Source organism: Penicillium longicatenatum, assembly GCF_028827895.1.
Source record: "Penicillium longicatenatum strain IBT 33135 chromosome Unknown contig_6_segment0_segment0, whole genome shotgun sequence".
In the NCBI taxonomy this organism is placed as follows: Eukaryota; Fungi; Ascomycota; class Eurotiomycetes; order Eurotiales; family Aspergillaceae; genus Penicillium; species Penicillium longicatenatum.
The window spans coordinates 4,562,963-4,577,443 of record NW_026643123.1 but is presented as its reverse complement, the minus strand read 5'-3'; the positions used below and the strand labels follow the sequence as shown (position 1 = coordinate 4,577,443).

General features: G+C 47.8%; 7 protein-coding genes across 7 annotated transcripts; 1 reads left to right on the top strand and 6 right to left on the bottom strand.

The window, feature by feature from the left end:
- Nucleotides 1-911: 911 nt before the first annotated feature.
- N7484_009900 (EthD domain-containing protein) lies at nt 912-1,378 on the bottom strand (the record flags this gene model as incomplete). The annotated part of the gene is made up of 2 exons (XM_057120287.1): nt 912-1,166; nt 1,220-1,378. 2 exons carry the CDS (start codon nt 1,376-1,378, stop codon nt 912-914), a joined length of 414 nt encoding a protein of 137 aa, XP_056969842.1.
- A 2,477-nt stretch (nt 1,379-3,855) lies between these two features.
- N7484_009899 (NADH:flavin oxidoreductase/NADH oxidase family protein) lies at nt 3,856-5,249 on the bottom strand (the record flags this gene model as incomplete). Its single annotated transcript, XM_057120286.1, has 2 exons — nt 3,856-4,281; nt 4,335-5,249. The coding sequence occupies 2 exons, from the start codon at nt 5,247-5,249 to the stop codon at nt 3,856-3,858; spliced, it is 1,341 nt and encodes a 446-aa protein (XP_056969841.1).
- Nucleotides 5,250-6,140: 891 nt separating this feature from the next.
- N7484_009898 (zinc-binding alcohol dehydrogenase family protein) lies at nt 6,141-7,193 on the bottom strand (the record flags this gene model as incomplete). The annotated part of the gene is made up of 1 exon (XM_057120285.1): nt 6,141-7,193. The coding sequence occupies one exon, from the start codon at nt 7,191-7,193 to the stop codon at nt 6,141-6,143; it is 1,053 nt and encodes a 350-aa protein (XP_056969840.1).
- A 407-nt stretch (nt 7,194-7,600) lies between these two features.
- On the bottom strand, nt 7,601-9,732 carry N7484_009897 (uncharacterized protein; the record flags this gene model as incomplete). The annotated part of the gene is made up of 3 exons (XM_057120284.1): nt 7,601-9,146; nt 9,194-9,563; nt 9,621-9,732. 3 exons carry the CDS (start codon nt 9,730-9,732, stop codon nt 7,601-7,603), a joined length of 2,028 nt encoding a protein of 675 aa, XP_056969839.1.
- Nucleotides 9,733-9,955: 223 nt separating this feature from the next.
- N7484_009896 (uncharacterized protein) lies at nt 9,956-10,153 on the bottom strand (the record flags this gene model as incomplete). Its single annotated transcript, XM_057120283.1, has 1 exon — nt 9,956-10,153. The coding sequence occupies one exon, from the start codon at nt 10,151-10,153 to the stop codon at nt 9,956-9,958; it is 198 nt and encodes a 65-aa protein (XP_056969838.1).
- An 801-nt stretch (nt 10,154-10,954) lies between these two features.
- N7484_009895 (uncharacterized protein) lies at nt 10,955-11,280 on the bottom strand (the record flags this gene model as incomplete). The annotated part of the gene is made up of 2 exons (XM_057120282.1): nt 10,955-11,075; nt 11,210-11,280. 2 exons carry the CDS (start codon nt 11,278-11,280, stop codon nt 10,955-10,957), a joined length of 192 nt encoding a protein of 63 aa, XP_056969837.1.
- Nucleotides 11,281-12,513: 1,233 nt separating this feature from the next.
- On the top strand, nt 12,514-13,650 carry N7484_009894 (uncharacterized protein; the record flags this gene model as incomplete). Its single annotated transcript, XM_057120281.1, has 1 exon — nt 12,514-13,650. The coding sequence occupies one exon, from the start codon at nt 12,514-12,516 to the stop codon at nt 13,648-13,650; it is 1,137 nt and encodes a 378-aa protein (XP_056969836.1).
- Between the last annotated feature and the right edge of the window lie 831 nt (nt 13,651-14,481).

Sequence of the window (14,481 nt, the reverse complement as noted above, 5' to 3'; positions counted from 1 at the left end):
TTGATCGTTCAATAAAAACGTAATCTCTTCAAGAGAGATGAGATGCACAGAAAGCAAAAAGTAACTCCGATAGGGGGAATCGAACCCCCCGGCTGTCGTGTGAGAGACGACGATGTTAGCCACTACACCATATCGGACTGCTGTGGTGGAGTTTGAAAATTTTTGAACTAGATCCTTACGGTTTAGGTCTAGCGCGGGTGTGGTGGGTGGTCATATAGGACCCCCATTGCCCCCATCCCATCACCTCGCTTTTTCGTGCCCTCCTGCCCGTGAATTGTTCTTGCTGTTAATCCTCATCAGCTCTTCGCGAATTTCCCTTGCCCCTACCTGCTTTCTTGGGCTCACCTGGTTCCTGAAAAGGTGCTTTCTCTGAAGCCCCGGCCCTGGCCCCCAAATTTGCAGGCCTCATGTAGCTCCCTTCGATCATTCATCAATCCCACATACCTTCCGTTCTCTGTAGCAGTCACCTACACAGAGTAGTGACATGAACCGCAGGACATAAGGGAGGTCTGAAAGGGTCTTGTTGCATTTGAGCGATAGACAGGCTCATGTTGATGAGGAAGAATCGGCTTTGGAGATCATGCATCTTTAGCGCCGGCTGATCAACTTGCTGACTACAAGTAATTACCTTCCATAGTTTAGCTCTAATATTTCATCATAAAGAGACTAAACAAATACTCGAATCAATTTACAAAGGGAAAGAACAAACATATATAACATTGCTCATACTGGAGAGATCCATAGTGTTTAGTGGGAATACAATATGTTGGCTGCCTAATCATTATTATTGTGCCTATGGAGCGGGGTAAGAAGACACGACTCAAAGTAATATCCCGTGTCCATTTCCTATCTTTCCTGCAAAGCAATATTCATCCCACGCCTCACTCTCCCATATTCATGTACTCGGACAACTACATGACACGGTCCTTATTCAGTAGATTTCCAGTGCTATAACCCACCGAAACCAGGGCTTTCGGGATATCCACCCACTTATCCTGGTCTTGCACTGCGACCTGCCAATCCGGATCTGTCATTACCTTCATGATAATATCCACATTTGGAAGAGTGTATTCAATAAAGCAGTCGAATTGAGCAAAGTCCCAGGTGGGCCGGAACCCCTCAATATCTTGCTTAAGTGCATTGTTGAGAGAAGGCGGCGTAACGAACTAGGTTACCTATTAGATGTTGTCAGGGGAAGGCCATAGCGAGAAGTACTCACTAGGCTGTATTCGATAATCCCATGTTTTTCAAAGACGGGTAAAGCGAGAGGCAGATGCTCTTGAATGATCCAATTGATGAATGCCTCATGTGAGTGTTGTTGTTGGCGATAGTGAGTGATAGTGAATTTCACAGGTTGGTTCTCAGGGACTTCCGACATCATGAAAAGGTCTTCTTGAATGCAATATGGCCTAGGCACATCCGAATTCTTATTGCAATAGGGCTGGGGTGGGGAAATTGATTTCTCAGATCTGAAGCCCTACTTGATTTATAGAGTAAAATAATTACAGTAGTAGGTTGATATCTATCATTACCACGGCGATGACTAGCTAGGTAGCATTAGGTTAATAGAATGTCATCATCATCATCGTATTTAGTTAACGTGACCTAGGCTGACGTGAGACTAGACTTCCGCAAAATCCGAGTTAGGTCGAATCTATAGATCTCACTAGTTTGACACCACGATATAAGCTAATATGGTATGGCAGGAAAATTGTAATTCAGATGGTAATCATTGCAATATAGACCAGGTTACCATTGTACCAGAAAATTCAAAAAAGCTTTCATCGATATCGATGGGCCTAGTGGGGCGCAGTCGTATATCCCGATTGGTGGAAATCTAATATTTGGACTCAGACTTGCACTTTCACGGAACATGTATGAGGTAACCTTGGAACCTTCAATCTTGGAAAAGGGTATATGTACAAATGCGGATATTCGCTCAACACGGCCTCGAAACTCGAACAACTTTCATGGTTTCAAAATCCCCTTGGGTCTCTGATCATCATGTCCGAAACAACGGTGACCCAAGCTGATACAGCCAAGTCGACTGGAATTTGAGCGCAATGTTTCTGAATCAGACACTCATCGGAACATTTGCTTGAAGAAGCAATGTGCTCCGAGCTGAGAAATCTGAACCATCTAAGTACTTTAACATGTGCGTCATTGCGTTATTCGGAATTTATCGTTTGCTGTGCGAAAGCTGCCGAGGACCTCGGAATAAGCATTGAGCCACGCGTACCTACTTGGTAGACCCCCGAAGCTTAGTGGTCAATCACGATGCTGATCAGAACTGCAGATCAAGCAATACTCTGCCTAAGCTGAGATACTCATCCCAATCCGAGCTAGCCAAAGTCTCAAATCGACCACCTTAGAAGTGTTTGAAAAGAGTAGTATTAGAGATTCAAACAACTATTCATATTGAAATAATGCACATGCCCAGCAAATACAAAATCCACATATGGCTCCTCAAAACAGTATAAAGCAAGATAAACACCAATTCAGTAGTCTTGTTACAACATGATCATTCTTGAGACCCTAATCTCACATTCCACTTTACCATCAAACCCGAGCTAGATGCTTGAGAAGCCTCCTCCAAAAGCTCCTGGGTGCCTTTGTAGGGGCATTTTTAATTCTCTCGAATTTCTCGGCTAGCTTATGTCGTATCTGACCGTTTGGACCCTGCTTCAAAGAAGCATGGGTGCGGTTGAACTCACTAACACTAAGTCTTGATATAGTGGTATATAGCTCGGTGTTTTGAATAGTGCGTTCTTTAACAACACTTGCTAACTCCGTAGCTATTAGAGAAACCTCTGTATAAAACCCAGCTAACTCTAAAAATACTTTCGAAGATAGAACGTGGTTACCGTCGGCTGACTTTGGAGTAATCTTTTCGAATTTTTTCATCCGTTTGCCTAGATCATTAAACCGTTGATGTAATGCTCGGTAGGTATGCTCATTCTCAATGACACAGGTGAGTATATTTTGGCTTGGCTGGCATGAGTCGTATTGTGGAGGACTGTCGTGGTGAAAAGGGACTGTTTTTGATTCTTGGTCTTAAAACATAGTTTCGACATTTTCAGAAGTGATCAGGCAATTCTTATGTAGGTCATAAGATGTTAAAGGTTGGTACTTGATTGCGAAGAAAATTGGAATTCTTTTGAAGAATGGAAAAATTTGCGTCGGAATTTTGAAATGATAGGTATGTTTTGAGGGCAGGCAGCCGCTGCCGAATGTAGATTCAAGGTTCGAATACTATGGTAGCTGATGCCACTAACTAATTCGAGCTCCGTTACCTAGATTAGAACACCAAAAGATTGTGTAATGATAATCACTCTGTCATAAGAGATAATTAGTGGCCTGGAGGTCGGATAACTAATATGGTATTTTGACCTGATTTTGAGCTGGTAGAAAGATCAGAATCGGAATTACCAATATAGAGAAATCAGATGTTGGCTGTCTAGCCAATATTTCGAATTACAAAGTACCTATCCGCGCAGCCATGGACATCTGTGACTCATGATATTGGCTTTGAGGGATGTGAGATCCGGGGACTTGAATTTCTGGTTTTGCTGGCAGCAAGCCTTAGAAATAATGGACTGTTCCCGCGAGATTTTGAACAAAATACAAAATATGATATTTCTAGATATTAAGACATGTAGGTATTATGATTTGCAGACACTTGGGTAGAGCCAGCAAACGATTCGTGTCCAATTCGTCCTTAATTTAATAGGAAATTCGTTGAAAAACGTAGAGATAACCTCTTGACCGATGTTGATTGTGAAAATCAACGTCGCTTTCTATAGTTCAAATCTATGTACGCAAACTCTATGACAGTTTTTTGCTGTGGTGGTCTTTCTAAACCTCGGTGGCAATGTATGGGGTAATGTAATCAGGCACAATGGGGAACTGGTACAAGTCAGGATTTCCCTGCTGTGCCGCCTTCCATTGACCCAAGGCACCGAAGATTTTAGCAGTGTTCTCTTCAACGGTCAGGTCAATAGGCTCGAGGTTCTGCCCCAGCTGCTTAATCTGCAGACCACTTGCTGCTGCGGTCACAAAGAAATTCTGCATGTCCAATTTCTGCATCATAGCCCCCTTGACCTTTCCAGACAGAATATCCTTGCAGAGTCTTGGTTCCTGGCATAGAGCACGACCAAGACCGACTCCGTCAACAGTGTCCAGCGCCTTGACCATGCCTTCAACGGTTTTCATTCCTCCAGTGACATAGGTCTTAGTCTTGGTCAGACCAGGAACAATAAGCTTTGCAAATTGCAAGAAGAACTTTGGCGCATGTTAGTCATCTAACAATCAATCAAACAGGACGATAGACTTACAGCTTCACGTCCGACGGTTGACGCCCGCTTAGCGTCAGACAGAGGCCAGTTCTCATAGGTTCCACCTGACAACTCAACAAAGTCAAATTTGTTATCCTCAAGAGTCCGGCAAAGCTCCTTGGCCTCTTCGGGCTGGAAGCCCTTCTCCTGGAATTCAACACTGTTGATCTTGATACCGACGATAAAATCAGGGCGCACTCTTTTGGCGATTGCGGCTCTGACCTCCACAATCAATCTCATCCGATTCTCCAGGCTACCACCGTACCGATCGGTTCTGTGATTGGTAGTGGGTGACAAGAACTGGCTAAGGAGATACCCATGAGCACCGTGCAGCTCCAGGCCATCAAAGCCTGCCTTATCAAGGTACTCGGCGGCATGAGCGAAACCCTCAATAACGCCAGCAATATCCTCTTCAGTCGCAGCCCGAGGAGTAGCAAACGTCATACCGAGGTTAGCAGCCTTCATTGGCACAGCACTGGCGCTAATGGTGTTTGGCTGAAGGTATTCAGGTGTTTGACGGCCTGGGTGACCAACTTGAGCGACGATGAGACTTCCTTGGGCCTTGGCGCCAGTTGCGAGCTCCTGGAAACGTTCAAATCGCTCACCAGAGAAAGGCGCGTCCCGGGGGATGATTGGGTTTCCAGCTGCCTCCAAATGGCCAGGGTCAATCATCACATTGCCGGTTAGGTTGAGGCCAACTCCAGCAGTGCCTCGGTTCTTGTACAAATTGACTAATTCAGGGGTAGGAACACCCCGATTTTCGACATCAGCTAAAGTGAAAGACGCAAGACGTTCACTCATAGCACCTGTCAAGAATCGGTTGGGGGCAGTCCGACCCGAAAAGGTGAAAGTGAGAGGCTTGCCTAAGGGGCTAGGGTCGACATCGGCGCTCTCAAATCGAGGAACTTGCGACATGGTGTTTGTTGGTGTTTTTGTTGAATATTAAATATCTTTTAACTTTACCGTTGCAATTGTATCGGAACACTAAGGCGTTTTAGAGTGTGCTTTCACAATTCTTATGGAGTTAGAAGCAATTTCTCGGGCTCATGTTGCTGATCATTTCTAAACTTTTAAGACACAGATTTACTAGCCAATTGATAAGCACATATGTCATCAAGCACTGGAATCGGGCCAAATATCAAGCCGACTCCAAATTTTAAGCCGAGAGAGTGGGATCGTGGGCACAAATTCTTCATGGTTGGACCCACTATAGTCTATTCAGGTTTATGTCCGGCACAAAAACCCTAGAACGGGTCACATGACCTGCAGTGCAGTCTTCATTTCTTGGCAATGGCAAGCAATGCCCGGACTTACTTCCTGTTTAGATCCCAAGTCTGTTGCCCTTCGACCAGAAGAGCCTCTTCCTTGCCGTGTGTAAACTTTGTTTCTTTCCCAAAGCACTCAACCATACATGCTTTGCTCCGTGATTGTGGCGTTTCCCGTAACTCGTCTAATTCCCCATGGCTTGAACCTCCTCGAAGTAGTACCTCTACTCCACCTTTTGCCCCACCAGTCAGTCGATTTATAATCTATGAACGGCCCTTCTCTAATCTCAGAGCTAGTGTAAGTGGACCGCTTTCTGATTGGATAGATGTTTCTTTGCTGCAAATCAAGATGAATACCTAGTTGATAGATCGAATCTTAACGAAACAGCGTCAGCTTCGAGAGCGTATTGAAAGCAAGAGCATAGAATGATTATTTCAAGCTTAATTTTAGTGACACGACATGCCACTTAATAGCTATGACAAACATTTTTATGGGGTTGGATTTTCAGATATTCATCGACATCGTGCTCCATGGCATCACTCAGGAAGCGGCAGAAACATTGTAAACTAACTTTTGGCCACTCACCTGATCCTTCCTCAGAAGGTCCAACCCCTCCAAGACATTCTCTAAACCACCATCACGCACTGACAGGGGGTGTACCTTGATCTTACCGTCCACCAGAAACTTCTCAGCAAGAAGCCACCACCACGCAGAGAAAGCTTCATCCTCGGGAGATGCAGCATATGACTGCGGACCAAATACAAAAGGCTCCCCAAAAGCAGTATAGGCTAGAACTAACTCAGGCTTAACATCACTGCGAGGTACCGTAACCGGAAGAAGAGAAGTATAAACACCCCCCTCGGATGAGATCGCCTCTGCACAAAACTTCGCACTTGACTCGAGCGAGATGGTATCAAGTACGATCTTCAGCTTATCACCAGTGACTTTCCGAATCTCCTCTGCAGCTCTAGGATCTTTGTAATTACAGACCATATCTGCCCCAAGACTTTTCACAAAATCAAAGTTGTGTGGTGAACAGGTAGTCATCACGAGATATCCAGAAAGCTTAGCAAATTGAATCGCCAATGACCCAGTGGCACTAGAGCCGCCATAAATGAGAATCGGGACTGGATCAGCAATGGTGTCGGTGGGAAGATTCAACTTCAAGTTATGATAAAGCGATAGACCAACGGTAGTGATACCCACGCCGATGGTAGCCGCTTGCTGAAAGCTGAGATTCTTGGGGATATGGATCTGGAGGTTCTCCTTCACGACGATGTATTCGGCAAAGGCACCGTCTTCAAGCTGAAGGGCATTTCCTCCATGAACAACGCCGCAGATATGGTCACCCTTGGTGAATCGAGTTACGTCTTTGCCGACTTCTTCAACGATGCCGGAATAGTCGCAACCGGGTATGGCTCCAGGGGCTGAGAGGAGGTCGATGTGTTTCCAATCCGCAGGATTTAAAGCAACACATACAACTTTGACGAGAATATGGTGTTCCCGGAGAGCCGGGATTGGTCGGTCGCCGACGAGCTTTGCTTCCCGCGGTCCTATGACGACGATAGCTTGTTGAACAGATGGGAGTCCCATGTTTACGAAATGATACGATGGAAGGGAGCTAGGTGTGTATGAGGTTACACTTGATTTTTAAGCTCCGGTGTATCAGTTACTTCAAGAATTGCTCGGTCAGTTTAAGGTGATGAATTATTCATGATTCATCAGTATTTTTCCTCGTATTCCAGATTCACAAGTGCCAACCTTGGATGCTGGTAGCCATTTCCGGCTTTCGAGTGTTGCAGATTCCCTTTCGCCACCTCGTACTACCCGAACATGTTCATCCGTACATCACATCCACAATCACAAAGTAGGTGAAACCTAGATACGAATGGGATACTGCTGAACATCGTTATCACTTTTCGTTGAAGTGGACACTATGAACGCAGAGCTCGCTTCCACTGATTAACAAATGGTCCAAGGTGGTGAAATTCACCACTCATTTAGCTAGTATAATAATTCAACGACAAATTCAATGCTTGACACTGAGGCTTTTCATCCAATTCCACCATCTCCGACGGCCATTGCAACCGCCTCATCTTATAACTCCCCTTCTGAAACCGCTCCCAAGACCCCGTCCTCTCAACTTCCTTCGTCGTATTAACATAACCCCTTGCCTTCAAGAATCCCAAATCCGGCGTCGGATCCGCAGAGCGGGCAAAGCTCGCCCACGAATCAAGCACGTATTGCTCGAACGGCAAGTCAAATTCATCTCGTAGCGGAAGTCCCACGCGCAGGATATTGCCGAAAACATAGTATAGCTCCCCGGAATGACATTTGAAATACTCCATGCTCGGATCACCATACGGGAACTCTGATGTGATGGGTGCTTGACACAGTGGCGGATTTGGTGACCACCCTGGCATTTGGTAGGTGCGGTTGAACTCATAGAAGAATATGGAAGGGAAGATGTGGTTTTTGAGGCCTGCGTATGCGGTTGCTTGGTCGATGCAGCGGAATACACCGTCTGTGCATATCCGAGCTGAAGTGTTGAAGATGTCGAGGGTACTGTTTGATCCCGATGGGATGGGGAAAAGCGGATTGGGAACCACGTTTGAGGGGAGGTCTGATGCTTCTAGGAACTCTTGGATGGTTTCGTTGGCTGATGGATAAGCTATAAACGCTGCTCCGTCATCTCTGGTTGTGCCTAGCATTAATGGGACATTTGCTGTAGTTTTGGGGCTCGTTAAACCCAGCTCTGGGGCCAGCAGGTACTCTCCGTCGACCACGAGATATCTGGCACTAGCGCTAAGATTGATAATCGTTGATGCGGAAAGTTTGCGTAGACACTCAATCCTGGAGCGGGCATTTGTGCAATTTGTTTCGCTCAGAATATCGTTCCCCACGACCTCCATCTCCTCGGCGATGCTGTAGTACTCAGAGTATGTCGTTCCATAACCCACGCCCCCTAGGTTGCTCAACATAACGGCACCGGCAAACAATCCTCTGGACTTTGGGGAGGCTAGGAGCGCTCGAACTGACCCTGCTCCAGCAGACTGTCCAAATATAGTCACTCGTTCCGGATCACCGCCGAAATCTCGAATGTTGCGTTGCACCCACTCAAGTGCAATTATCTGGTCCGCTAATCCGTAGTTCCCGTTTGTAGTTCCATCATCTAGAGCTAAGAATCCCAGGTTTCCCAGACGGTAGTTCGTGGTGACCATCACTACATCACCTCTTGATGCTAAATTGCCTCCGTCAGATGTGGGATCGCTTCCAGTACCGGTTTGAAAAGCACCGCCGTGAATCCAAAACATGACTGGCTTCAGTTTTTCCTTTCGTGTACTTCTGGATTTGGGAAGGTATGGCGTCCAGATGTTCAGGAAGAAACAGTCCTCTGCTCCACTGGAACTCTGTGGACATTCAGATCCGTAGTCGAGGGCGGAAGCATCGTTGCCTGTTCCTTCATAAAGCTGGGAATGGGTCCAGCGTTTGGGCTGCGGAGCATATCGAATGCCGAGGAAGCGGAAGCTCACTCGATCACGAAACCTGTATTGACGTTATGATGGTTCAACAGCGACACTAGAATATCTTACCCCGTGAGGTATTCATTATTAGAATGAACAGAGACTTGCCATCTCGAACTCGTATCTTGGCTTTCGGAGTTGGAGTACGGGGCACTTTGGGTGCAGAGTGCTGGGAGGTGAGTGTTCACAGAAGCTTTCTGGACTTTTCCATTCGCATTGATTGTTGAAGGTGTGTTGTGAACAGGGGCGATCCAATATTTTTGGTTCTCGCTATATTTGCCCTGATAACTGAGATACTGCAAGTCATGTTTGATGTCCGAAAACTCGGCTTTGTAAGACCACAAAGTCTCCCCAAGGCTATAGCAGGTCTCAATGGCTTTCTGCAGTGGCATTGGATCCAGAAGCAAAACTCCAGATCCAGCCAGTGTGCTGTTCCCTTCTATGAGTCATGTCAATATCGGTCCTTCTTATAAGAGACAAGAGGGAATGTAGCTACCTAGAAGGTCATTATGAATAAGAATTGAGAGATCCGACTCTATCGAGCCGGGACTCAACGCCGCATTTACGGTAGCTGCCAGGAAGCAGGATATACTAATGATATTAAACATTTTGATTAACTTTGCAAATCATCTTCCTATCAATCCATACTGCTTCTTGAGTCCTCCATGTTCCTTATAACGTTTAGGAAAGTGGTCAGGGTAATTAGCAAGCATATTCAAACCCCAACCCCGCGCCGGGAAAATGGCATCCGCCAAAGACATGGCATTCAACCGGGCTCGAGAAGTTCAAACTGAAGATCCCATCTCCTTGGTGGACCGGGTCAGCGGATGTTTATCGAGAGTTAAGGTTAAGGAAACTAAAGTCCATGAGCGTTTCCGTGACATATAGAGTAACTAAGGTATCGAGATCATCATCCGGGACATTCTCCTTGACTAAAGTGTTAAACCAGGCCATAAGCTCAGCATCTGCAGTGGCTTTGAGCGGGGAATCAGGCATAATCCGGTGGGAGGACTTGATCTCAGCCACCATTTGAGCCGGCTCAATTCAATCCATTTATCCAGAAGGCAAGGCAAGCACAATCTCAGATCTTAAAAGAAAGCGAATTGGCAAACTCAGGCGGAGTTTTCAAAGAGTCTTGGGGGTCTCAGCACTCCTACTAAACCCAACAACACCCCGCCCCCGCCCCTGATACCCGCGCCCCCATATGATTAATTCCATATGGACACAATGCTATGCGTTCCTAGAAAACCCGAGCAGACTCACCGAGATCCTGAGATTGGACATGCAGCCCGAGTAACGGTCCGGTCTGCCTCACCTACTGGGTATGTATACATAGTGGAGATGGCAACTCTTCTGAAGGGGTCCAAGTGGCAGTGGAGGGTTGTGTTTACAATGTCCAGAGGGAAGTACGTTCAGGAATTGGCCGATTCTGGAGAGACCATCTGCAGCATTCGGTACCTGGATTGGCGGGAACTTCTGCAGGTGGGGAGTTTGTTTGTGGGGAACAATGGAAATCGGATGGGACGTTTTACTGAGTGGCTGAAACAGGTGACATTTGCAAGGTTGGAGATGGATAGACTCCTGCACAAACTGCACAGACGCTCTTTCATTGATCAATGGAATTTCAAATATTGCTTCAAGTGCCGCCAAGTGATGATCAATGCACTTGCTTTTGTTCCATCGTATTCCACGATCTGTTTCTGAGTTGTACATGCGTTTCCGCGGGGTCTTACAACCCTCTATGCGAATCAGCGCATGACCAATGGGCAATTCCCAACAGTTCTGCGGGGCAATCTCGCGAGTTTTGACACTACACAAACTCATCAAAAATCAAACCTCGGACTGGATGCCGAAGAGTATACACCCCGATGCGTTATCAGACCCCACGGCACCCCCACCATCATGAAGCGAAAGTGCGTCATTCCGGACTAGACCAGGGCCCCTTTGATGCCTAGATAACCAAAATAGAAACCTTGGAAATAGAAGTTGAAATCAAGGTATATTTCCCCCGGCTGCGTGCACAACATGTCCTACAATGGTAACCCGGCATTCCCTCGGACTATTTCGGTTAACCGGGCAACATACCCGGACAATGCAGCATAGTCTCGCCACGGCTGATCAAAGTTAGCACAAAATCCCAGCCACCAGATGCGCATGGTGGGAATTCCTATTGGCAGCGCTAAGGGCGCATTTTGGGACACGCGTCGAGGGATTTTCGATCGTGTGAAGGGGCCTACGGGGCTCGATACCCTAGGGCACAGGGGGGTACTCTCCCGCCAAGTCTTTGGTACCGGCATGACGTCAAGGGAATCTCGGTCGTCGAGTCCAGATGGCCATGCAAGGCCCGTGAAAGTGGAGTGTGCGATGGGGCGCGAGGTTGGCGGGGTTGATGGCCGGTTTCGTAGATCAGAAAAATAGGAGTGTGGGAAGGCATTAGGGTTTGAAAAGTTAGACGAATGTACCGAGTTACGTGAAGTGCAAGTCGACGGTTGGTATCTACTGGGCGCACCACGTGCCGGGAGGGAGGCTTATCAGTGCGCGGACTTGACTTTCAGCACCGAGTGACTTTCGTTGATATATGCTGCTTGCGGGCGCACCATGTATTTTGGGGTTGCAGCCCTGCAGCTTCCGGACTAGTGACTGATAAGACCGTGAGGGGTCGATCTCTCTCTGCCTTGGTCACTTGGACCCCTTAGGTCCGGGGGTTTTCGCATGATTTGCGACTACTGTAAGAAAGGAAAAGGATCCTGGGTCCGATCAGGGATTTCAAACATGTTCGTGAAGATGTCAAGATGACATCGACATCGAAGAAATCAATAACTGTATAGTTCATAATATAGACCAAGTCCGGAACCACCCGGGGCGTAAGTAGATCCACGAGGCGCCAATCAGTCCGCCCACGCGCTGCGCCTGGACAGCACCTGCGGAGTCCCATACTTTCCCTTTCCAAGGTGTAAGAGGGGCAGTATAGTTCACAGTCGCACAAATAATTAACTCCCCCTTCTCTCGTCTCTTCTCTTTTCTCTAACCTCCAACTTTTCAAATTTATTCTACTTTGGTAGATTGGTGGTGATCTATCTCCTTCGCGAAAGACCCCCCCTCCCTTACCGCGTCGCATCTCGTCTCCCGCTACTCCGTGGAAGCAGCTTCGCGTACCTGCGTGTGTTAGTGCGTAACCACCAACTCTTTGTTTTCTTGAGAGGTAAGTTCTTCTTTGTTTTTTCTTCTGCAGATGCATCTGGAAATAGAAACGTCCCTTGTCGCCACTGAAACCCCCAAACCAATCCCATGGCGCGGTGTCGCATTGTATGGAACGGCCCAATCTGACTCATACCATTAGTATATGCCCTGCGCGTGCGCTCTCTCCCAGACACATTCCATCATCCATCATGGCTTTCCAGTCCAACTCCAGCATCGCTATGGCTCTTGCTGGCAAGACCGCTTCTGTTGATATCCCTCAGCCCCGTGCTGGCCTGAACGGCAAGACCCAGTCGCGCCCAGGACAGCCTACCATGCTTCCAACGCCACCCAACTCTATCTCCCCCACCCTTCACCCTCAAGCCTTCAAACACCGCCCTGCCCTCTCTCCAGGCTCTCCGCTGTCCACCGTACCCCAGCTGGACTCCGACATCGACCTGGATGATGCCGTCGAGCACGCGAACTTCCAGGATCGACCACAGCCCTCCCGCGATCTAGACAGCGTCGGCGATATCACCCCGCTCATGCTGGCTAAATACCATCTGCCCGAGATCCTGCTGCAGCAGGGCCCCTTGGCTATTCGCCATGTTATGGGCTACCTGACCACGTCGGTGCCCGGGTTTTCGCGTATCCCACCTGCCAAGGCACGTCGACTAGTCGTGGCCGCGTTGGAGGGTCGTGGAAACGGGGAAACAGCCAGTGTGGATGGCGATGTTGTGTTCGAGAAGATCGGTTGGGGACGTTGGGATGCGCGTCGACGTGGCGAGCCCGCGCGCGACCGCTCCTTTAACGCGACATCGCCTCCATCCAGTGTAGCCGAATCCTTCCAGCAGCGCGGACTGCAGATCGAGGGCTCTTCAGCCTGGGACAGCCGTCGTGATAGCCGGGATCATTATACCGTCAACAAGGCTCGTAATGATTCGATCGCGTTTTCGTATGCGGAGGCGGATGATTACGGTGCACGGTACGAAGATCTCGACATGCTTGAGCATGAGGCGGATAAGATGTCGCTAGATGGTGATGTTCGTGAGTACTGCTCTTCCTCCGAGGCGCCGGACGAGCTGCAGGACGAAGAGTGGAATGAAGGTGATGTCACCGACGAAGAGGATTGGGCACAGATTGGTGCGGATGCACTGCGTGCTCGATCGATGACTGGGGGTGGTGGCTTTGTGCGCAATGTTGCGGCTAGAGCAAAGCCTCTTCCTGGGCTTTTCGGTAACGCCAATGCCCGACCCACTCCATCCACTATCGCTCGGTCCACTCCCCACACCTTTGACCACCAGGAACGCGCTGCGGTAGAGGCGCTTCTTCGTCTGGGCTCTATGTAAAGCTCTACACTTCATGGCTCGGCGTTTCTGTTTCTCACTTTCCTTTTACCATGGGATACACCCTTCATTCATAATGAGGTCATCAAGGCTGGTCCGGACCACTTTGACTTCTGTTACGACTCATCAGAAAAATGAGGCGTCCATACTGGAACGCTTGCAACATGACGCTGATGGTGGGATACCATTCGGCGTTGGAGTTTTGTATTTTTTATTTCTCTTGTGGATTCCGGCGTTATTTCCTGTTGCAGCCAGATGGTCTTACCCTTGAAAACAGTTCTTTGGGCTGTACTGAATACCCCCCTCCATCTGGGCTCACTTTCTTGGTATTGCAACTTTGTGGGCATTTGTTTCCTTTCGCATCGAGTCTCGGGCTTCAACCTTCCCCGTGGAGCTCGCTTTTTCTTATTACTTAATATTTGAACTCTCTAATTTCCTGTTTGAGTATTTCCGGGCTCCATACCGATTGCACACAGATTGTCGAATCTCTCCAACCAAAACCAGGTGCGCTGTTGGTCGTCTTGGCTGATTTGCACTGGCAACGCACTATGTTGGTTTGGTTTTTGGCTCCTGTTTTGTGGTTGTGCTCTCAGTCATCTTTACTGATTTCACTGAGTGCGTTTTTGGTTCCGGTTTTATTCTGATTTTCTCGTTTATGGACACTCACGTTGGGACTGAGTTGGGATATGGGGTACGGTGGATTATGGATTCTTGTTCGGAACTCGACAAGTATATACATTGTCTTGGTTTAGGTCGTTCTCAAGAGCCTACATTGCTTAGGCTCGCATGTCTTTATATCCTAAATCAAGTGAGACTAGGTCTCTCATCAACATG